Source organism: Camelina sativa, chromosome 3, assembly GCF_030686135.1.
Source record: "Camelina sativa cultivar CO46 ecotype springtype chromosome 3, ASM3068613v1".
In the NCBI taxonomy this organism is placed as follows: Eukaryota; Viridiplantae; Streptophyta; class Magnoliopsida; order Brassicales; family Brassicaceae; genus Camelina; species Camelina sativa.
In genome coordinates, this window is record NC_141882.1 from 16,352,293 (window position 1) to 16,375,890 (window position 23,598).

Consider the following 23,598-nt stretch of genomic DNA (forward strand, 5'->3'; position numbering starts at 1 on the left):
TTTATTCTTGTATATTATTTTACATATCGTAGAACGTATGATTCTTTTCATATCATTTTTTATCAGTGTGTATGTGTATAATTTATCAAATATACACTATTATATATTAATAAAAATACTGTATAAATAAAATATATTCGTGGAAATCAGAAGAAACAAAACGTGAGTCATCAATTAATTGACCATATATTCGTGGAAAAAGAAGAAGAAACAAAACGTGATTCATCAACTAATTGACCATACAAATGCAGCCACTGGTCTCCTAATTGCCACTTGTTAAGCGCAGGAGGCGAATAAGTCATGGAACGCATGTACCAAACCAAACAATTTGGCCACATGTGTTTACGTGACATAATAATAAATAGTGTACGAGTAGGGCCATTTACATTAAATTTTATCGAAATCAATTCATATTTGGATGGCTGTCGACGGATTTCAAACCATTTGTAAACAGAATTTGAAATTTTGTTTTGTCAACTAATCAATACAATAAAGACAAACTAATTTTCTTTCTCTAATTCACATATCAGCTTTTCATGTGTTTAAAAGTGACACTTCGTTAAAACCAATATTCAAATAATAACAGACCACTAAGATAAATATTATGACACATCAACATTCTTATACTTTTTACTTAACTAAAGAAAGCAAACATAATATTGAAGAAAATGAGAGAAATCGAAAGATTGTTTCTTTTATTATTCAATCCTTAAGATATCAATATAATCGTTCTTCTCTTTATATAGAGATTGGAGAGGTTTAACCTAGTTCTAGAGTATTCTACGTAGTGACGAGCTGTTATGTTGACTGACACATGGCTTGATCATAGTTGCATGATTCGAGTGCTGCAAATCTATTTGTTGGTGCAGGATTTAGCACCCCCCATATACCAAACTAAACCAGAAAGATAATTTGGTTATTTAATTGGAAATCCGGTTAGGTACTCAGTTAGGTCATTTAAGCCCACTTCAGATAGAAGAAGCCCAGCCTCGAGGATGAAGAACCGACTTCCACTTCGCCCGGCGGCCGATCTAAGAGATAGAGTAACTTTTCTTATTTCAGTTCGTCTGATAAGGAAAGTTAATATATTGTGCGATTCATGAATATGTATAAAGGGGGAAGGACTTCTCCATTGTAAGGCATCGATTATTGAATACAATTATTGAGTTCTCTTCTTGTTCTTAGCAATAGAAACCCTAATTCTTCTAATATCAAAGCTTAGATTAGTTTTCTAAGAGAGTTTACTTTACTGAATTTGTTTTCCCCTATAAACAAATTCATAGTGAAAATCCAGTTTCTACAATTGGCGCCGTCTGTGGGGACCTCAAATCGTCTCTAAAAGTTACTCTCTAAGAAAGACAATCTTATCCGAAAAAGGTTTCCGAAAAATCCACGATAATGTCTTCACTCATCAGCGAAGTCACCGGCACGAACCGTACCACCTCCAACACACCCGATATCACGGGCATCACACCTGCTCAAGACAACGTTGCAACACAGAGCGATGTATCAATCAGGCCGGCTACCGCCGTGTATGTTCGCCGCCCCGTCGCCGAGTCAAGGAACATGACTAATGTCTCCTCCGAACTCCCACTTGAGGCCAGATCTGAAGGGGAGCCCAGCCAGGAAGCAGGGCGAACTCGCGTAGAGACAACCAACCGCGACACGGAGCTCTCCGATGAACAACCAGGCGAGGAAGATGCACGCGCCACGGAGCAGCGGTCCTGCGCACAAAACGGGAACCCCCCTGCTCGCACCACGACAGCGGTCCAAAATCCGCAGGTCGTCTCCATGGAAGATTTCAAGATCCTGTTCGGCACCATGACGAAAAAGATTTACCAGATGATCTCTGAAACTAACCGAAGGGTCGACACCGTCATAACTCAGACAACCCCATCGCAATTCTCTGCTGGACAGTCGCCCATACTCGGCACTGACGGTCTCACTCGTCGTCTCGACTTCTCGGACGTCCAATACGAACGGAAGAATCCTCCCCCTCAGACGACATCGAGTATTCGACCTACGAACCCAAGTTCACGTGTGCACGAGAATTCGGCCGCCCTGGTCGCCCGCTTCACAAACGCGAGGTCTTGCCTCGAAATCGAAGAAATCAAGACGCAGATCAGCTGTATGAACACGCTTCTTCATCGGGCCATTAACACGACTCCAGAAATCGACAGGATTGTCGAAGTGACCCGACAATCCCCTTTTACTCAACGGATCTTGCGAGCCGCCATCCTAAACGTCAAGCTGAAACTCCCAACCTACCTGGGCGACAAAGACCCCGTCCAATTCATGACGTCCTTCATGGCAACCATGACAAAGGCGCGATTCACCGAAGAACAGAGGGATGTTGGTTGTTGTTAGCTATTCTTCGATAGCCTCTCTGGCCCTGCCTTGGTGTGGTTCACAAGGCTCGAACCGAGTTCAATCGATAACTTCGACCAGTTGTCTACGGCCTTTCTTAAGCATTATCGAATTCTCATCGAACGAGGCGTGACGAGCTCCGACCTTTGGGAGATGACCCAGGAACCCGGCGAATCCATCGGCAGTTTCCTGAGCAGATTCAAGGAAAAGCTAACGCGCGTCACCGTCCGAGAGGATGCCGCAATGGCGGCCTTCAGAAAGGGATTGATTCCCGGGTCGCCATTACGAAAGGATCTTAACATACAGGAGCCCAAGGACCTCGACGACGCACTACATCGAGCCTCCAGATTTGCGCTCGACGAAGATGAAGACGCCCAGTTAGCCGCAAAAATAATCGGGCAACCGTCGCACCCCCCTAAGGCTAAAAGCCAGGATGAGCACCACGAACCTCGCAAGCATCACGACCCCCAAGACCAAAAAAAGGGTGTCGTTCATGCGGTCTCCGAAGTGGAGGACCAAAACAAATATCCATCCAACCCAAAGGAGCTGTACTACGATTTCCACATGATCGTCGGCCGCTCCACACACGAATGCGTCCATCTGAAGAATTTCCTGTACGGAAAGTATCTTTCCGGCGAAGTCGAAGCCACCTTTCAGCCGAAAAGCATTGGTGGAGGCAGAGGACGCCGAGGGGGATGGCGTGGTGGACGATCTAACGGCAGCCGCGGCACCGGCGGAGGACGAGGCCACAACGGTCCGACCAACGGAGTTCAACAGCCGGCTAACCAAGTACTGGTGAACCATCAAGAGGAGATGCTCCAGGCGGACGAGCTGCCTGGCCCACCCAAGCGATAGAGAGGGCAAAATCCCGAGCGGGCCAATTCTCCTGTCCGAGGACGAATAACCATGATACTTGGCCCACCAGAGGACTGCGCAGACTCCGTCCGCGCACTAAAGAAGAGGGCGCGTCAAGTTTGCAGCCTTCCGGCAGCCCCAAGCGAACCTCCACTTTGCTCGGACCCCATATCGTTTACTTCGGAAGATGCCAAGGGAATCCAACACCCCCATTCGGACCCTCTAGTCATCGAAGTCTCCACGGGCGATTTCGACGTTGAACGGGTTTTGGTCGACACGGGAAGTACCGTCAATGTGATATGCTGGCAAACGCTAGAAAAAATGGGTGTCACGCCGGATCAACTGAAACCCGAATCTCGCACACTGACGGGCTATGATGGGGTCACCAAACTTTCGATGGGCGACGTGAAGCTGCAGGTGCGAGCCGGCGGATTGTCCCGGAAGACCAAGTTCGCAGTATCGACGCGCCTCCAGTCTACAATGCCATTTTGGGGGTACCGTGGATATACGCGATGCAGGCCGTACCATCGACCTATCACCTCTGCCTCAAGTTCCCAACCACTACGGGAATCTGCACACTTTATGGTGACAAGAGGGTAGCCCGAACTTGCTCTGTTATCGAGAAGAAGCAGAGGAAGACTGAACAGGCGTAGCAACTATAGAGCGGGGACCATCTTATCGGTCCCCATAAGCCGGAAAGAGATCGCCTCAAGTCTCCGGAGTGCCGAATCTTACAGGTGAACATCGATCCTGTAACACCCGCGTCCCGCGATCCGAAAGGAGGGGCAGTTTGTTTAAAGGAAATCGATAGCTATATGAGCTTAAGTAGCTAAGCTACTAGCTCAAATAGCTGGAATACAAGCTGAATGAGCTGAACAAGCTCGATGAACAAGTAGTTCAGCTGCGGACAGCTATCGGCCAGCTATGGACAGCTATCGGCCAGCTATGGACAGCTATAGGCCAGCTGTGGACAGCTATGGACCAGCTGCGGACAGCTAGGCCAGCTAGTATCAGCTCGTCCAGCTAGCGTCCAGCTAGCGTCAGCTCGACTAAGCTCGACCAGCTGGACGGTGGTGGACAGTCTCCGGGCCAGCTGGGGAGCTCGTGGACGGTAATGGGACGGCATGACCGAACGGGCATGGCCGGACAGGCACGGACGGACAGGCATGTCCGAACGTGCACGAATGAAGGGCCATGATGGACAGGTGCCTTTTGGAGCCTAGACTTCGGCCAGGGCACTATAAATAAAGGGCAAGGCCTTCATTCCAACACACCATCATCCTTCCATCGTCCATCTAGGCCTAAGAAGAAAAGGGGGTGCGGCTCGGCGAGTATACTCGTCCGAACTGATGCGCATGCTACCTCTCTATCGAAGGTACGATGAGACGAGCGACGGTTCGGCAAGCGGGCCGATCCGATCGTAGGATAGGCGGCGGTTTGTCCGGGAAGACGAACCGATCGCAGGATGATCGACGGTTTGATCAGAGAGTCGGACCGATCGAAAGGTTATCGACGATCCACGTCAATGGACGGATCGATCGAGAGTTGACCGGTGATTCAATCGCTAGTCGGATCGGTGATCAAAGGATCGACGATACGAGCCGTAGGTTGGATTGATCGGTCGGGTGGTCAAGTGGTCGACAAGTCAGTCGGAAGTATCGGCCCAGGTCTGTGGTTGATCAGCGATTCGATTATGGGGTCGGATAGTTGATCGGACCTGGCTCTGATACCAAGACCGACGAGTTAATCGGGGTATTAATGGTATGACCGATGGGTCATTTAAACGGTACGTCCGATACCGAGCTTTGGGTACGCGAGTGGTTCGGGAAGCCGATAGAGCAACCGTTCACCGTGCACCGAAGGGACTATATGTCCCCATCCCTAATATGTGCAAGCCAGTGGGGTTGGTTGGTTGTATGGCTAAGCACAATGGGATGGGTCAAGGTTAAAGTTATATTCCGCTGCGTAAAGGGGTCTACGAAGCAAGGCCATGAGCCAAAGCTTAGTGACCAAATCAAAGGATATTCGGCCGGGAATGGGGCCGAATGGAAGCCGTAACCGCGGACGCTGGGACGTCCGGGTCGGGGTCTTTCAGATCCCTCCGACCCCTCACAAACTGTTGGCATCAGTGCCGAACTGGAGGAGCACATAAAGTCAAAGCTGATCGCTTTTCTGCAATCTTGGTCCTCCACATTTGCCTGGTCAACGAAGGACATGATCGGGATTGACCCTGATGTTATCTGCCACAAGCTCAAAGTCGATCCCACATTCAGACCAGTAAGGCAGAAACGACGACGCCTGGGTCCAGATCGGGCCAAAGCAGTTCAGGACGAGGTCGAGCGGCTGCTCAAAGATGACCAGATAATTGAGGTCCAGTACCCTGACTGGCTGGCCAATCCAGTCGTGGTAAAAAAAAAGAACGGTAAATGGAGGGTATGCGTGGATTTCACCGATCTCAACAAAGCTTGCCCCAAGGATAGCTTTCCTTTGCCACACATAGACCGTCTCGTCGAAGCCACGGCTGGAAACCAACTGCTCTCATTCATGGATGCCTTCTCAGGTTACAACCAGATCGCCATGAGTTCAACTGACCGCAAAAAAATGGCATTCATAACGGATAGAGGGACCTATTGTTATAAGGTCATGCCGTTCGGGCTAAAAAACGCTGGAGCAACCTACCAACGGCTGGTAAACATGATGTTTGCTAGTTTGCTTGGAAAAACCATGGAAGTTTACATCGACGATATGCTGGTTAAATCTTTGATCGCAGAGTAGCACATCGAGCATCTCGCTGAGTGCTTCGATATCTTGGATCATTTCTAGATGAAACTGAACCTAACGAAGTGTACATTCGGAGTCAAATCAGGTGAATTCTTGGGGTATATCGTCACTGAGCGGGGAATAGAAGCGAACCCTAAACAAATCGAGGCCATATTGGGATTGCCGTCGCCGACCAGCAAACGAGAAGTGCAACGCCTGATCGGCCGCATTGCAGCCTTAAATCGCTTCATCGCTCGATCGACAGATAAATGCCTCCCTTTCTACCAACTCCTCCGCGGAAATAAGGATTTTCACTGGGACGAGGAATGCGAGGCCGCCTTCCGGCAATTGAAGGAGTACTTGACTTGCCACCCAGTATTAGTCAAACCAGAAGACGGCGAAACACTGTACCTCTACGTCTCGGTCTCCAGTTCGGCTATCAGCGGCGTGTTGATTCGAGACGACCGCGGGTATCAAAAACCTATTTTCTATACGAGTAAAACATTCAACGACGCAGAGTCACGATACCCCACGCTGGAGAAGCTCGCACTCGCAGTGATCACCGCCGCACGGAAGCTCCGACCCTATTTCCAGTCACATTCCATCGTCGTGTTAACCGATCAACCACTCCGAACTATCCTCCATAGCCCCCTCCAGTCCGGACGCATGGCGAAATGGGCAGTCAAGCTAAGTGAGTATGACATCGAATACCGCTCCCGTCCAAGCTTGAAGTCGCAAGTTCTGGCCGACTTCATCATCGAGCTGTCTCCTGACCTTGACGACCCCAATCCTAGGGAAGAGCATTGGACAATGTTCGTCGATGGTTCGTCGACGAATGAAGGATCCGGAGTGGGACTCATTCTCCGGTCCCCCACCGGTGAAGTTCTCGAGCAAGCATTAAAGCTCAACTTCAGAGCGTCTAATAACGAAACGGAGTACGAGGCCGTCTTTGCGGGGCTTCGGTTAGCACGAGGACTCGGAGTGACACATTTGCAAGTCTTCTGTGACTCCCAGCTCGTAGTCAGCCAATTCAGTGGAGAGTTCGACGCCAAAAATAAGCGAATGGGGGCGTATCGGCAGTTGGTCCGAGCACTGTCCGGGGAATTCACATCTTTTTCTTTGACGAAGGTCCCACGGAACGAAAACGCGTCAGCCGACGCCCTCGCAGCCCTGGCAAATAGCTCCGACCCTGACAATTAGATAACAGTAATCAACGACGACTCAGTTTCGATGGAGGTCAGCGAACCAGTAGAAGATCTGACGGACGTCACGAAGCCTCCGGACGACTGGAAAATTGAGATCAAACTCTATATCTCCGACGGCGTCGTCCCACCAGACCGATGGGCAGCCCGACGCTTAAAGGCTCGAAGTGCCAGATACATCCTCTTGGACGGGGAATTATTCCGCCGAAACGCATCCGGAGTTTTCCTTACCTACGTCACTCGGGACAAGGCCGAGCGAATCATGATGGAGGTGCACGAAGGCGAAGGTGGCAACCATTCCGGCGGACGCGCACTCGCCCTCAAAATAAAAAAAGATGGACACTATTGGCCGACCATGATGGCCGACTGCGAAGCCTTCGCGGCAAAGTGCGAAGCCTGTCAGCGCCACGGACCAATGCGGCACATCCGCCCGAACTGCTAAACACCGTGACAGCTCCATATCCTTTCATACGCTGGGCCATGGACGCTATAGGCCCTCTGACGGCGTTAAAATCCAAGAAATACGACCTGGTGCTGACCGATTTTTTCACCAAATGGGTCGAAGCAGAGTCCTTCACAAGGATCCAATCCTTGGACGTAACCAACTTCATATGGAAGAACATCATATGTCGGCACGGACTTCCATACGAGATTGTCACCGATAACGGCACACAGTTCACCTCGATGATCACCAGACATTTCATGACGAAGTGGCAAATCCGCCTCAGTACTTCGACTCCCCGATACCCGCAAGGAAATGGACAAGCTGAGGCCACTAATAAGTCGATCGTCGACTAACTAAAAAAGAGACTTGGTCGAAGAAAGGGGGCGTGGGCAGACCACCTTGATGGCGTATTGTGGTCCTATCGAACAACCCCGCGGCGGAGTACGGGACAATCTCCTTTTTCTCTTGCGTATGGCCTCGAAGCACTCGCCCCTGCCGAAGCAGGAGTCCCGACACTCCGACGTACCATGATGGTCAGCAATCCCAAACTTAACAACAGGATGCTGATTGACCACAACGATCTTGTCGAAGAACTGCGCGATCAAGCCCTAGTCCGAGTACAGCACTACCAAGATGCAGCTGCTCGGTATTATAACAAATCTGTTCGTCAGCGACGTTTCAACGAAGGCGATCTGGTTCTACGGGAAGTTTTTGAGAACACCAAAGATGTCAACGCCGGTAAACTCAGTGCTCGGTGGGAGGGTCCATACCTCGTATCCAAGGCAGTTCGCCCAGGCGTCTACGAACTTGTAATCATGGCCGGAGAACGGATCAAAAATCCATGGAACGCAACCCACTTGAAGCGTTATTACTGCTAAGTCGTCTTCACGATCCTAACTAGGAGTTTTCGGGAATCCGGACTCCATTCATCTTTCCTTTGTAATACGAACTACGGTTGGCTTGATCCCCGTTTTGGGGTACGTAGGCAATTCCTTGTCTTTTCAAGATTAAGTGAATACAGCTAAGATATTAATAAAGTCTTTATTTTGAATACACTTTGGATCGGCAGTACGCCAAATTACGCTGAAAGTCGTTTGGTGCGGGATTTAGCACCCCCACATACCGAACTAAACCAGAAAGACAATTTGGTTATTTAACTGGAAATCCGGTTAGGTACTTAGTTAGGTCATTTAAGCCCACTTCGGATAGAAGAAGCCCAGCCTCGAGGATGAAGAACCGACTTCCACTTCCCCCGGCGGCCAATCTAAGAGATAGAGTAACTTTTCTTATTTCAGTTCGTCTGATAAGGAAAGTTAATATATTGTGCGATTCATGAATATGTATAAAGGGGGAAGGACTTCTCCATTGTAAGGCATCGATTTTTGAATACAATTATTGAGTTCTTTTCTTGTTCTTAGCAATAGAAACCCTAATTCTTCTAATATCAAAGCTTAGATTAGTTTTCTAAAAAAGTTTATTTACTGAATTTGTTTTCCCCATAAACAAATTTATTATGGAAATCCAGTTTCTACGCTATTCTTTGTCATCACTTTCGTACAAGCTGTAAGCTGTGCTAATCCTCTGTTCTTATCTTGTTCTGCAGGTAGTTGTTGGATGATCTTGGGCTTGAGCGTTTGTTCACTAGCCTTCACATTCTTATTGGCCTTGGTACATGTAAGGCCTTTTAACGAAACTATATCGTTTTAGTTGTTAGTCTTGACAAATATAACATAAATACATAGACTAATTAACATTTTAATTTTTATGAACCTATCATTCAATGATAACGAGACAATCAGACAAAGGCATTAAAATTTATAGAAATCGATTCATATTTGGACTACAAGGAAATTAACAATTATAGGTTAGTTTGCATAATGTAAGTTTAGATTTCTCTATGTCTACACTTTATCTCTTTCACTATTGTATAATCGTAAGAGGGGGAATCTCAATTACTTCGATCAAGAACCTGCAACGTGATCTAATGAATTCCACAGAAAATCTCAGCTCCGGTTTGGAGATAAACTGGTTAAAGTCTCGTGTGCATGTTCTTTCTTGCTTTCTATTTTGTTCTTTCTTAATCTTTGCAACTGTACAAACAAGTGAACGAAACAGAGTTGTGAGGTGTATTCATGTAGAGATGAGGTGTAGGTCATATAAATTGGTATTGGAGCTCACAGTTGTGGAAAAGAATCGGCTTGATTTGAATATCTCAAACACGAAGCTATAGAACCGGATCGATTCGTGTAGATGTTTTGTGAACAATAATTCAATGTTTTTGAAAGTAAAGGATTAAAAACGCTCTCTAGAATTTGATATCATTCAATACCATACCATAAAAGTTCAGACGTTACAATCATATATGAGAACTAAACCAAAGTACACTCACCGTTACAACAAATCCTACTAGACATAATAATACTAACTAGTAGAAAACCGGAAGGACATACTTGTTTGTTACCATTTTCCTATGATATCTGAGGTAGGAAAACATGATGTTTTCTTGTAGTATAAATGAACCTAGCTCGGCAACACCTTACATAAGAACAAAATTATCAGTGCACCAACTCCATAAGCATAACCAAACTAGTTTCTTCTTCATCCACTTCATAGTTTCAGTATGGTTCCGTTTGAGATCAAAATAGGCATTAGTAAACAATTAGACGGATTTAAAGATTTATCGCTCAGAAGACAAGGATGTTCGTTCATATAAGGGTTATAGGGTTAAATGATACGCTTGTTGAGCAAGCTCCGCTCTTGCCGTAAGCAGAAAAGGAAGAGGCAAACTCAGCGAAGAAAGTTCAATGGATTGAAGATAAAGCGACAAGGATATTATAGTGTGATAAAGCGACGATGGACATTATCTTCTTAAACGTAAAAAATAAGGTCTTGAGAAAGATCGATAGATGCAACTTTGCAGCAGAGACGAAGTCGATGTTAAAGCAACTGTATAATGGTGAGAACCTTGCCTAATAGAGTATATCTATGGTTAATGGTATACACGTTCAAGATGCAAAAATCAAAGTCCGTACATACCCACGATCATAGCACTTGGCGGACGTTTTAATCATTTTTTTTAAGAAGTTCCGGGTTTAGGCCCACATATCCTCTCACATCAGGACCAAAACAGTTTATATGGTCATTTCTCAAACGCTGTCCCTCGAACCCGACGGGCTTTACGAACGTAGAATTCTCATATCCCTAGTAATAGACTTATTTTGGGCCTCCCTTCCGCATAACCATGCCAGAGTAGACCATACAACGTGTACTTGACTATGAGTGTAGTAACAGAAAATACTCTGAATCTCGAGATCACTAAGAATTTTTGGAGAATCAAATGAAATTTATAAAAATATCTTAGCACCGACATGACTACTTTATATATAAGTATTCTTGTAGACCCTTAAACTGAACCTTAAAAGATGTGTTATTAAAATGAAGGCCTACTAGCTGATCTGTTTAAACAGAAACTTGGAAACAAAGAATTTTTTGGCACAAAAAATAATTTATTCAGAGAGATATCATCAATACAATAAAACTTGTATGTTTTCACCAGAGCATGACACATCAACTTTAACATTCAAGTTGGTATTGACACATCAGTTAAAATCAATAGCCAATAAAAACATTTGAATTAATACAGCTAAAATTTCTAAACCAATTAAAAAACTATATCTAATAGAGGAGAATAAACAATGAAAAAAGGCCATTGGACCATTATTGTAGTAAAAATACATATGTGTAATAAAAATATTACAATAATAGAACATAAAACATGTGTATTAAATATATTTTCAGTTAGTCAAAAAACTTGTAGTTGAAACAAACATTGCAAACATCATTAAAATTTCCAATGGTACATCATTCATCACCTTCGGTTTGAGTTAGAAGCATATTATGATGTCGATATTGCATGACACTCAACTTTAGAACGACATAATGACATTTTAGTTGGCAACCGATAAAATAATTATACTAAATTCAACTAGATAAATAAAGAAAAAAAATAATTTAAGAAGTAAAATTTACAAGTAAAGATAACTCATCAAATTCTAAAAAAAAATATATATTGTCCAAATTATATTTATACTAAAAAAATATTCAAAATAGTATCCCGCTGTTTGTCATATTTTACATGTAAGAATGTAAAAATTTGTTGTAAAAAAAATGTAAAAATTTGATTTGTTTTTCTATTTTTTCTTTAAGATGTTGCTAGATTAGCATATATAGCTTGAAAAACTTAATCATAAGCTTGTCAAGTGACTGATGAGCTTCCAACTTAATCATAAGCTTTTCAAGTGATTAAATGGGTTTGTTTAGTTTTAGGTGTTAGGTTAAGATAAGAACAAGTAGAAATATGTTGTAATGTTGTAAGAGATAAATTATGTGAGATTTAGGAGGCGAAGGTTGAAGTGCCTAAACCTAAAGTACTCTAAGAGATCTATCAAAAAAATTTACAATATAGACATCAAAGAGTAATCTCTCTTACTGTTCTAAAGGGTTTCTGAGTGAGAAACAAATCAAATATTAATGGTTTGTAATCCCTAAACTTATTTGGTAATAAATTTAAAATATATTCCAAAACTAAATTTATGAAATAAAAAACTCAAGTATCATATGATGATGTAAATAACAAAAAAAAAGACTATAAAATTATTAAAAACTTATGAATTGATTCCAAATAACATATTAAATTATAAAATAAAAAAAACAAAACAAACAAATATAAGAAAAATAAAATAAAAAATCAATCATACGGCGTAGCACTGGTACCAACCTAGTTACTAGTTAATGTATGAATCTTTCAATTTCAACTTAATTAACCATCAGACTAGGTAAAGAAAAAGAAAAAAAATAATAAACTTTTTCGCCAAAGAGTCAAGTTGCTTAACCAACTCATTAGTTAAAGAGGGTGAGGGAAGGTGAAGTTGTATTAAAAGCTACGACCTCTTCAAAGTCAAAACGTCAGATGAACAAAGCCGAACCAATCATTACGACTAAACTAAAATGAAATATTCCAAAATGATAGATAATAGAATTAATACTTTCAGTCATGATCAAACGTGCTAAGCACTTCACCCAAACATTTCATTTTTATGGCATGAAACATGGACTTCTTCCCTACCTTGGAACATGGAGTTCAAAAGATGATTGTGTAGTAACACAGCCACACAAAAAAAGCCCCTTTACATGAGGACAATGGGAAAGACTCCGGTCCTGCCATTGCATCATGTTGTCTTCTTATTTCTGCTTGTTCTCCAAGCCACTAGCCAGCAGCAGCCAGGACTCACCAGTCCATATATTGCTCCAAGAACGAATCAAGTACCCGCGGTAATCATTGGAATGTTTATGTTTACACTCTTATTCAGCATGTTGGCTTGTTGCGTTTGCTATAAATACACAAGCACATCTCCTCCTGGAACCAGCTCTGATGATACCGAAGGAGGTGGTGGAGAAGTAGCGTGGACGAGGAGGACAAGCCGTGGACTTGAACCGGATGTGATAAAGTCGTTTCCTTCCTTTCTTTACTCACAAGTTAAAGGGTTAAAGATAGGCAAAGGCGGCGTGGAATGTGCCATCTGCCTGAATGAGTTTGAGGACGAAGAAACGCTGCGTTTGATGCCTCCTTGTAGCCATGCATTTCATGTTGTTTGCATAGATGTCTGGCTCTCTTCTCGGTCTACCTGTCCAGTTTGTCGTGCTAATCTCCCTCCTAAACCAGGTAGCGATCAAAGCTCTTTAAATCCATGTATACACCCACATGATAATCAAGATATGGATCTTGAAGATGGAAACACGCGAAGAAGTATATTGGAATCTCCAGAAGATGTACGTTTGTTAGATAGATTGACGTGGAGCAATAACACGGGGGCAAACAGACCGCCTCGGTCGAGGTCAACAGGGTTATCAAACTGGAGAATAACAGAGATTTTGTTCCCAAGATCTCATTCAACCGGACATTCTCTAGTTCCACGTGGAGAGAACCTTGACAGATTCACATTGCAGTTACCAGAAGAGATACGTAGGCAATTGAGCCGCACGACGTTACCACAAGCTAGGAGTTCAAGGCAAGGCTATAGGAGTGGTAGCGTTGGGAGCGAGAGGAGAGTTTTACCTTATGGACGCCGATATAATCGACGAAACATTTCTCTTTCTTTCTCTTTCTCTTTTCAGACTGCCTCTCTCCAGTCAACTAAAGGCAGCAAGGAAAAAGAGCTTGGAGAAGGGTCATTTGAACGCCTTAGGCCAGAGATGGTCTAGTATATATTTGTTGATCACTACATCAACTTTTCTTATTGACAAGGTTAGATTATAGAGAACGTAAACACGAGCACAAGAGAGCTATATTGTATGTAGGTGTGTCTTAACCATGAAACAATATATATATATATATATGTAGGTTTTTATACAAATTGTGTGGAGGTAAACACGAGCACAAGAGAGCTATATTGTACAGTTTCTATGTGAATCGAAGGATTTAATAGTATACGATTGTGAACTTTGGATTATAATTACGATTGATATAAAATCCTCTTCTTTATATATAACAATTCTTCCGAGTTGTCCTATGCAGCTATGCTCTGTTCATGTGATAACTAGAATAGGATGCTAATGTTCATGTGATACTAGAATGTTAAATACTTGACTCAGATCAACTGATAACCACATAACAAAAAACTCCTAGAGTAATTTCTGAGATTTTTTTAATTTCTGAGATTTTTTTTGTTGTTAAAAAAAAACTTGGTTCTCAAATAACACACCAGATCGTAACACGTGTTAGTTTTAACGATCAAATATCAAAGTTGAAAACTAACCAGATCGTAACACGTGTTAGTTTTAACGATTAAATATCCAAGTTAGTACGATCAGAAATCACATATCAAAGTTAGTAACTCATAATATCGTGACACGTGTCAATTCTAACGATCAAAACTCAAAATTTCAAGCTTGGTAAAACGATGCATAAGATAATTGTAATATCTTATTATATTAAAAAAAAACTTTGTTAATTCTAAAAGGAAAAAGATTGTAAATACACCACTAATAAGCAAAGAGATGATGACCTATTTTTCACCAAACAAAATAATTTCGACTAGCTTTTTTTTTTCTTGGTAAAATGTTTTACTTTGTTTTTTTATTAACCTTTTGTTTGACATATCATTGTTGTTGAAAAAGTCTCGAAGACAATTTGTTTGTTGTCTAATCGAAGCAACTATATAAAAAGATTCCTAGGTATTACCACGTGTTTTCGTCGTTGTTTCTTTGATTTCATTTCGTTTCTCAATTTCATAATGCATACTACGCAATCTTTGACTTTGAAGTGTTAACAAAGTTTCTTATGCATAATAACTAAGGTTTTTGAGATTAATAAATTTGTCACGGTGTTATTATTATCCCTATATTAGTAAAAGAGAAGTACAATTTTAGTTTAACCCGAAAATATCCCTATCGAAATTAAATATAAGACAAGTCATTAAGGTTAAAATTGACATTCGAACAGAACGGGTCGGGTTTTAATTTAGAAATAACCCGAAAATTATTAATCGGATACTTTACGTAAATCAGTTTGTCCGCCAAATGATTAATGGGCTACTATGGGCTGCAAAAAACTTAATGGGCTGCAAAAAGTTAAAACATTATTTATGGAAAAAAGAATATTAAATTAGTCTCCCTTCTAATCACGTCAAACGATTAAAGCCATTGATTACACTATTCAATCTTTTTACTTAAATTACTTAATTTGACAGATAATCTCTTAATAAAATTCCAAAAATCTTACTGAACCGCGTTTTTAGTAATCTACTTGAATATGACTAAACTTCTTTCCTTAACTGCACCAAAAAATATATATCGTTATTGTTAAGAATATATTACCTAATTAACTACGAAGATTTCCACCCAAATTCCACTAATATACCCTAAATTATACTATAAAATCATACCTAAATCTTAATACTTGAAGACTTCCTATATAAATAGGATGATAGTAAGAAGGTTACATCATCATACCTTCTTAACTTTCTCCCCTTTGTATTCTTTCAAGCCTTCTTCAATGGTTGCCGCTCTCCATAAGACCATTCAAAACAGCCAGGAGAATTCAAGTGAAAAATCATTCATTCTTGAAAGCAATATACTGACTACTCCGGAGGAGACAGTAAGCTTACCGAACTCTTTATTTCAAATTTTTCAGGTCACATATACTTTAGATGATTAGTGTTTTGAAGTTAAATACTTTTTCTTATTAAAATAGTGTACCTTATTAATGCAACTGTTAAGAAACCACAGTTTGGAAGTTCCAGAAAATGATCATCCCTGCACAATGGGTAATCACTGAAACTTTCACATTGACTAGATTAGCGGAATAATTCATCCTTACTTAAGGATAAAGACATTAAAGATCCATCATTTAAGCCTTTGTTCGATCTCAACTTTAATTGTGAAGTTGCAAGACAACTCACTTTCGAGGAGCTGCTTGTGTTTCATACTTAAAAACTTCGAAAGAAGAAAGAGAACAATCAACAATCGGAGAACCTATATTCCAAGTAAGTTCAATGGTAATTTATGTCATTGTTCAGTTGTTAAAGTTTTAAAATAAATGAGCAAAGGATTCGTTTAAATTGTTTATCTAATATTTTAAGATCCTATATTATTCTATCAACCAACAAAAGTTTCATGTAGTCTATGAGAAGTATTAGTAAAAAACATAAATTAGTATGACTTACAGTTTATCTTTATTCTTCTAAGACTACTGCCCTGTCATCAGTATCTGGTCTGTGAATAACGTACAAAACCCTATCCTCAAAAATGTAACAAAACAGATACATAAAACAAGTCATATTGCAAAAGAATGTCAATTCAAATGGAAGGCAAAATAGGACGTATTCATGTATATCTTTGATTAATATTTACACATTTATTTACAATACTATAGTCTTGAAGATATCACAATCGGTTACTTCTACTACTAAAGTAATAAAAGTTAAAGATTAGTAACTAACCTTTTTGGTTATCTCTTCAAACACATATACCGTACAGGAAAGTACATGTCATTTGGTATCCTGCAGTTAAAAGGAAAACAGTTTAAACGATAAATATAACACCTCTTTTAAATTAAATAATCGTACATGTTAAAGAAAACAACTACATATCTAAATGATATTATGATGTCTTCGTTTATATGCTTCGGTTGGATTGGGTGAGAATTCCAATATTTGACCCCTTTCCCTTTTTTTTTTTTTGAGAGCAAGCGCCTAAAGGAAGGGAAGTTTGAAACTTTGGCCTCTCATGTCAAATCTCTTGATAACCTAAGTTGCTTAAACATGTACTGCATTAAAATATAAATGATGTCAAGTATTCATATATATCATAATGTTAATCATCTATAAAGATTACAATTATGCTATGCGAAACATAATTGTCAAATTTGATATAAGAACATGAAGAGGATAGATAAGCAATTCGGAAGCTATAGGATCCGTAAAATCTTAAAAGTAAGTACTTCAGAATAATAAGCAACTTACCAACTCAATTGGTTTGATTAGTCGAGTAGATATACTCATGGGTCCAAACGTAATCCTCCCGACTTGCATATTTTATCAACCCCAAAACACACATCGATTGGATTCGACTATTCAGATTGCTTCTCCCCTTTCCGGATGTAATCGTTTACCAAAATATGTTTGGTTGAATCAAGTAGTGAATTGGATTATATGGTGTATTTCGATAATGTAATCTCTGAAAATTATAACTGAATTTAAAGTCAATAGGAGGAAAAATGGTGGTCGAAACGGAGAGACAATGATTTGAGAATCTGCAGAAGAAATGTTAAGTCAGATCTGTAGAGAGAGAGAGGGGTTTAGGAAGAGGATAAAAAGTCAACAAAAAAAAAAACCCAACGTAGGCCCAAACGAAATTGTAAGTAATTTTTTTAACCCAGACCACTTACTTTTATAAACAAACCCAATTTAAAATATAGGTAAGTTGGTTTTCGAATTTAGTTAATTAATTTTGCCTACCACAAATTAAAATCATAAACTAAAAAATCATTTTATATATTATCATCACCAATTTGTTAGATTACTATGTGCAGTTATATGACGCGTAGACAAAGAACTAAATGTCTCACTATTATATACTTCACTCTCTTTTGTTCTTTTAAATTGTATACAATCCCAAATATACACATATAAAAGATAGTTCCGCTGATTGTCAAAAATATATATATATATATATATATATATATATATATATATATATATATATATAGTTCTGCATCAAATAATAAAACCATACATAATGGAACCGCTAAAATAAATACTAGATTATTCCTCGCGTCGTAGCGCGGATCCGGTCCTAATTTCTATTAATTTACTGGACATATAGCATAAAAAAGATGAATACACAAATGCAAGATAACAACATAGATTATATAACACTAGATCAACTAAACAGAAAACATTCTTATCGTTAAACGATAGTACGTCTTATAAGAAAGTGGGAAGCAATAAACTTTTAAAAAAAAAATAAGCTCATTGGAACAATTTTTCTCTTAAACTAGAAAAAAGATTAAAGAAAATATACATAAATTTATTATTCTAAAAAATTCAAATGCTCACTTCTATATAAACATAGTCTGTCTCATATTATTCATCTAACAAAATAATTTATTCAAAAAATTGTTTTCAGCTTTGTTCTATTGGTCAAACTTTATTTAATGGGAAGACTAATTTTCTTTATTTTTTAAAACCAAAATATTCTCCTACTTTCTACTTTTTCAGTTTGGAAGAGGTAAGATTAATATGTTGACCCAATTTAAAATGGAAGATTAATATATGCATCTTCTTTTTCTAATACTGTATTTTAAAATTTATTGTAGTATAGTTTTAGATTGTTTTATTTAATTTATATTTTCATCTTTGAATTATCTGAGATTCATATATTACTGTGCTTACAATTTTCTATGATTTCATTAATTATGTCAAATTAGTTTTCTTCTAATTTCTCAACCTTGATTGGTTGGTCATAGACATTTTTTTGTGCAAACATAATTGTTACCATTCGTTCAATCTCAAAAGGAGATCGAGAGGAGAAGGTCATTAACCCAATGGTTAGATAAAATATGCTAATCAAACACAAGCCTACAACAAACATAGATATATTGGAAAAACATAAATCATTGTTGATAAAACCATAGGAGCTTGAAGACAGAGGCTACATCATGGTATGTCAAAGAAACTTCCATGAATGCATTGGGAAATATAACATTAGTTACTATCAAAAGATTTTGTGACATTGGAAAAAACTCTTTAGTTTCATTGGTTGCTGGAGAGCAAGCCACTTTGAGATAGCTAAAAGACGTGAATATGTTCTCTCCACATAGGAGGAGAGGCAGAGCCGAGATTCTCTCTATGGTGGAGTAGGTTGAACGCAAGGTTATCTCCCCAAGGGAGGAAGGTGGGAGAGGTTAGACGAAAAGTTATCTCCCCAAGGGAGGAAGGCGGAACGAAGGTTCTCTCCATGGTGGAGGAGGTTGGACGTAAGGTTTTCTCCATAAGGGAAGAGGGCAGAAGCGAGGGTTGTCTCTATGGTTAGACATACACTATTGTGATGTAATTTATTTTTTATTCAAAATGTTTTTTGAGCCACCAATTTTAGTGATTAAAGAAACTATGCAAAAGTAAAAGTAAAGAGATATATAATAGTTAGTTTAATTTGTTTATATAGACATTTTCTAGGTGGTGGTAAGTAACATATTTGTAACATACAATATACCTACGTTAAAAATATACTTTTAATGTTAACATACATAAAAGATTTGTATATGAATATAAATCAATGTATTATAGCAAAAAAAATTTAAATAATGTACAATAAATTTTAATATATTTTTATTAAATTTTATTTTATTTACAAAACTTTAAACCCGCGCATCGGGCGGATCCTTATCTAGTCTTCTTATATAAACCTTTGTTCTCAAAGTTAGTAACTCACGAGATCGTGACACGTGTTAATTTAAAAGATTAGAGATCAAAGTAAAAAACTCACCAGATCGTGACACGTGTCAATTTTAACGATTAGAGATCAAAGTTAGTAACTCATCAGATCGTGACACGTGTCAATTTTAACGATTAAAAATCATAATTTTTAAGATTAGTAAAACAAAGCATAAAAGAATTGTAATCTTATTATATTAAAAATAAAACAACTAATATAAATATACTATGTGCCAAGTTTCACTGTTACAAAGATTCTCAACCACTACATGGTAAAATAAATATATTATGTGTCATCCATATTTGGTCGTATAATTATACTATATAACCTAACACAATAAATTTTATGTCTTTGTTTGCACAAAAAAATAAATAAATAAAATTTTATGTCTCTATGGTTAGCCAATTTGTGAAGGCACATGCGAAGAAAACGAAGATCATTAAGAATCAATTGGGAGTCTTACGAAAAAAGCTTAAATAGAAGTCTGAACTAATATTTTTATTATATTTAAAAATTTAATATATATAGTTGAGTTTTCAAATTACTCATTAACATGATCATGACACGTGTCAAGTACAATGATGGGATGTTGACACGTGTCAAAAAATTATTATTTTTCAAAACAGCTAATTAAGAAAAAAACATCAAATCAAAATAAAATTTACATGTTTTTATCTAAAAAAAAATTAAATCAAAAAAGAAAATTAACAAAACCAATCTATTTTCCATTGTACGTTACTTATATTATACGTGTTTACTCAACAAGATTTTGACATGTATAAACAAAAAAGTAATTCACTAAACATGTATATTATTATTAATAAATAAATAGTGAATAACAAATTTAAAAAAAATAACATAAGTTATGTCAAAAGAATTTTTTATTTGAAACATATTAGGACAGCTAATTAAGAAAATAACATTATATCTACATAACATTACATGTTTATATAGAAAGCTTTGATCTTTGATTTTTTTTTTTCTGATATAATTTTGTCGATATATTGCATGGGTCTTTGATTCATGCGGTTTTTTTAATGGAAGCTATCAGATACAATGAAATGAAATCGAAATATATAAGCCCGCTAATTTAATCGAGGATAGAGACACTGATGGAGGTTCCAAAAGTGATTCTACAGTTAGTAGCATTATAAGTTTGGAAGATAAGTCGGTCGTTGATGTTTTTGGTCAAAATTTAGAGTTGTATTTTCTGAATAATGTTGATGATTCCGGTACTGAAACAAGAGCTGCTTGATCGAGTAATTGAGAAGCGGTTTCAAATTTGAGAAATTGAAACGGTATACCATTTTAAAATTGGTATCAAATTGGATTTGTGTTGTTTTCTATCGGATTAGGTTCGTAAACCGTTTAAACAAGGTATATAAAGAAATATATGAGAAGTTTTGATTTGGGTAAAAATAAGTTGTGAATTTATGATTCGAGAATATTTGAGACGAGGTCATAGCTTTAAGTTGTTTTGGTACAATTGGATATTTCTGAAGAGTAAATAGGTCGTTGATCCTTAACGTGATTATAACATATGTCATGTTTTAGATTGTATATAAAGTTTATTTTGTTGTATATATGAGTTATAAATATACCATCATGATTATAATTTTCAAATTTTTATTTTTATTATATTATATTAAGTTTCTTTCAATTTCTCAACTTTCCTCGAGTTGTTCATCCAAAATATCTTTGCAGTAAAAAAAAATTTCATGGTTAAAGAAATTATGTCACAAAACAATTTTAGTAATTATAATAACTATAATTATGCCAAAATAAAAGTAAATCAACATAAAACTTGTTTAATTTGTTTAGAAGACATTTTATAGGTGGTGATAAAGTGCATACTTTAACAATAAAATAATTTTGGGTATAAGAACATATTTTTAATGGTAAAACATAGAGTAAAATTATATGTGGTTACTTATTAGATGTTGCTTTGATGTATTAGTTGCATGTCAAATATTTTGTGAATAAGTTGTAAAACGTTTTTGAAATTTGACAATAATAATATTTGTAATGATGATTATTTTGCAAAAGTTTAAGTGGCATATAATTAGGCTTTAGATTCTTGTAATAATTTTATAATATATTAAAAAATATAAATATAAATAAATATATGAAGGTAAACTTAAATATTCTCTATTTTAAATTATTTATATATTTACTTTAGGAAATAAAATTTCTTTATATATTTTCAAAAAACTGTTTAAGGTTTAGGATTTATTTTCTTCAACAATTTTTAAACCCGCACGATTTTGGGGCCCTTGTCTAGTTATAATATAAAGCTTGGTTCTCAAAATCAGTCACTCACCAGATTGTAACACGTGTTAGTTTTAATGATCAAAGATCAAAGTTGAAAACTAACCAAATTGTGACATGTGTCAGTTTTAACGATTAAATATCCAAGTTAGTAACTCATCATATCGTGACACGTGTCAATTTTAACGATCAAAAATCACATATCAAAGTTAGTAACTCATAAGATCGTGACACATGTCAATTTTAACGATCAGAACTCACAATTTCAAGCTTGTAAAATGATGCATGTAGACGATGCATAAGATAATTGTAATCTTATTATATTAAAAAAAATTTTGTTAATCCTAAAAGGAAAAGGATTCTAAATACACCACTCTATATAAGCAAAGAGATGATAACATATTTTTTACCAAACAAAATAATTTCGACTAGCTTTTTTCTTGGTAAAATATTTTACTTTGTTTTTTTATTAACCTTTTGTTTGACACATCATTGTTTCTGAAAAAGTCTCGAAGGCTTGTTTGTTGTCTAATCGAAGCAACTATATAAAAAGATTCCTAGATATTACTACGTGTTTCATCGTCGTTTCTTCGAATTTAGTTTTGTTTCTCAATTTCATAATGCATACTACCCAATATTTGACTTTGAAGTGTTAACAAAGTTTCTTATGCATAATAACTAAGGTTTTTGGGATTAACAAATTTTTCACGATGTTATTATTATTTCTATTAATTTGCAGGACATGTAGCATCAAAAAAGATGAATACACAAATGCATTTTGTTCAAAATATTGCTTTTAACTTTGTTCTATTGCTGAAACTTTTTTAATGTGAAGATAAATTTTCCTTTTTTTAAACCAAAATATACTCCTACTTAATATGTTGACCCAAAAAAAAAATGGAAGTTGAGTATATGCATCTTCTTTTTCTACTGTATTTTAAAATTTATTGTAGTAGTTTTAGATTTTTTATTTAATTTATATTTTCATCTTTGAATTATTTGAGATTCATATATTACCGTGCTTATATTTTATATTATTTCATTAATATGTCAAAATAATTTTCTTCTAATTTCTCAACATTGATTGGTTGGTCATAGACCTTTTTTTTTTTGTGCAAACAAAATTGTTACCTATGAGTCCTAGTTTCAGATACTTGCGGAGAGGTTTAAAAGAATTGATTTGGCCACCTATGTCACCAAAGTGCACTAATCTTTTCGGTCGGTCCTGAGGTTTCTATCAAAATATTTTGTGACGTTGGAAAAGAGTCTTTAGTTTCATTGGTTGATTGAGTACGCCACTTATTTATAGCTAAAAGACGTGAATATGTTCTCTCCACACAGAGAGAGGGTAGAACCGAGGTTCTCTCTTTGGTGGAGGAGGTTGGACGCAAGGTTGTCTCCAAAAGGGAGGTGGGCAGAACCGAGTATCTCTTTGTGGTTAGTCATACACTATTGTGATGTAATATATTTTTTTATTCAAAATGTTTTTTGAGCCAACAATTTTAGTGATTAATAAACTATACAAAAGTGAAAGTATGGAAATATATAATAGTTGTCTTAATTTGTTCGACATTTTTTAGGTGGTGATAAATAATATATTTATAACATACAATATATCTAGGTGTAAAAAATACACTTTTAATTGTAATATATGTAAAAGATTTATATATGGATATAAATCAGTGTGTTATAGCAAAAAAAAATTTC

At 37.7% G+C, this 23,598-nt stretch overlaps 2 protein-coding genes and 1 pseudogene across 3 annotated transcripts; all 3 read left to right on the forward strand.

The window, feature by feature from the left end:
- Window positions 1–3,273: 3,273 nt before the first annotated feature.
- On the forward strand, window positions 3,274–3,822 carry LOC147947008 (uncharacterized). Its single transcript, XM_087507325.1, has one exon. It carries the CDS (start codon window positions 3,274–3,276, stop codon window positions 3,820–3,822), a length of 549 nt encoding a protein of 182 aa, XP_087363451.1.
- Window positions 3,823–8,159: 4,337 nt separating this feature from the next.
- LOC147947009 (uncharacterized) lies at window positions 8,160–8,507 on the forward strand. Its single transcript, XM_087507326.1, has one exon. The coding sequence runs from the start codon at window positions 8,160–8,162 to the stop codon at window positions 8,505–8,507; it is 348 nt and encodes a 115-aa protein (XP_087363452.1).
- A 4,041-nt stretch (window positions 8,508–12,548) lies between these two features.
- LOC104777458 (RING-H2 finger protein ATL34 pseudogene) lies at window positions 12,549–14,174 on the forward strand (annotated as a pseudogene). The gene has a single exon (XR_015593671.1). The product of XR_015593671.1 is annotated as an RING-H2 finger protein ATL34 pseudogene (transcript).
- Window positions 14,175–23,598: the final 9,424 nt, after the last annotated feature.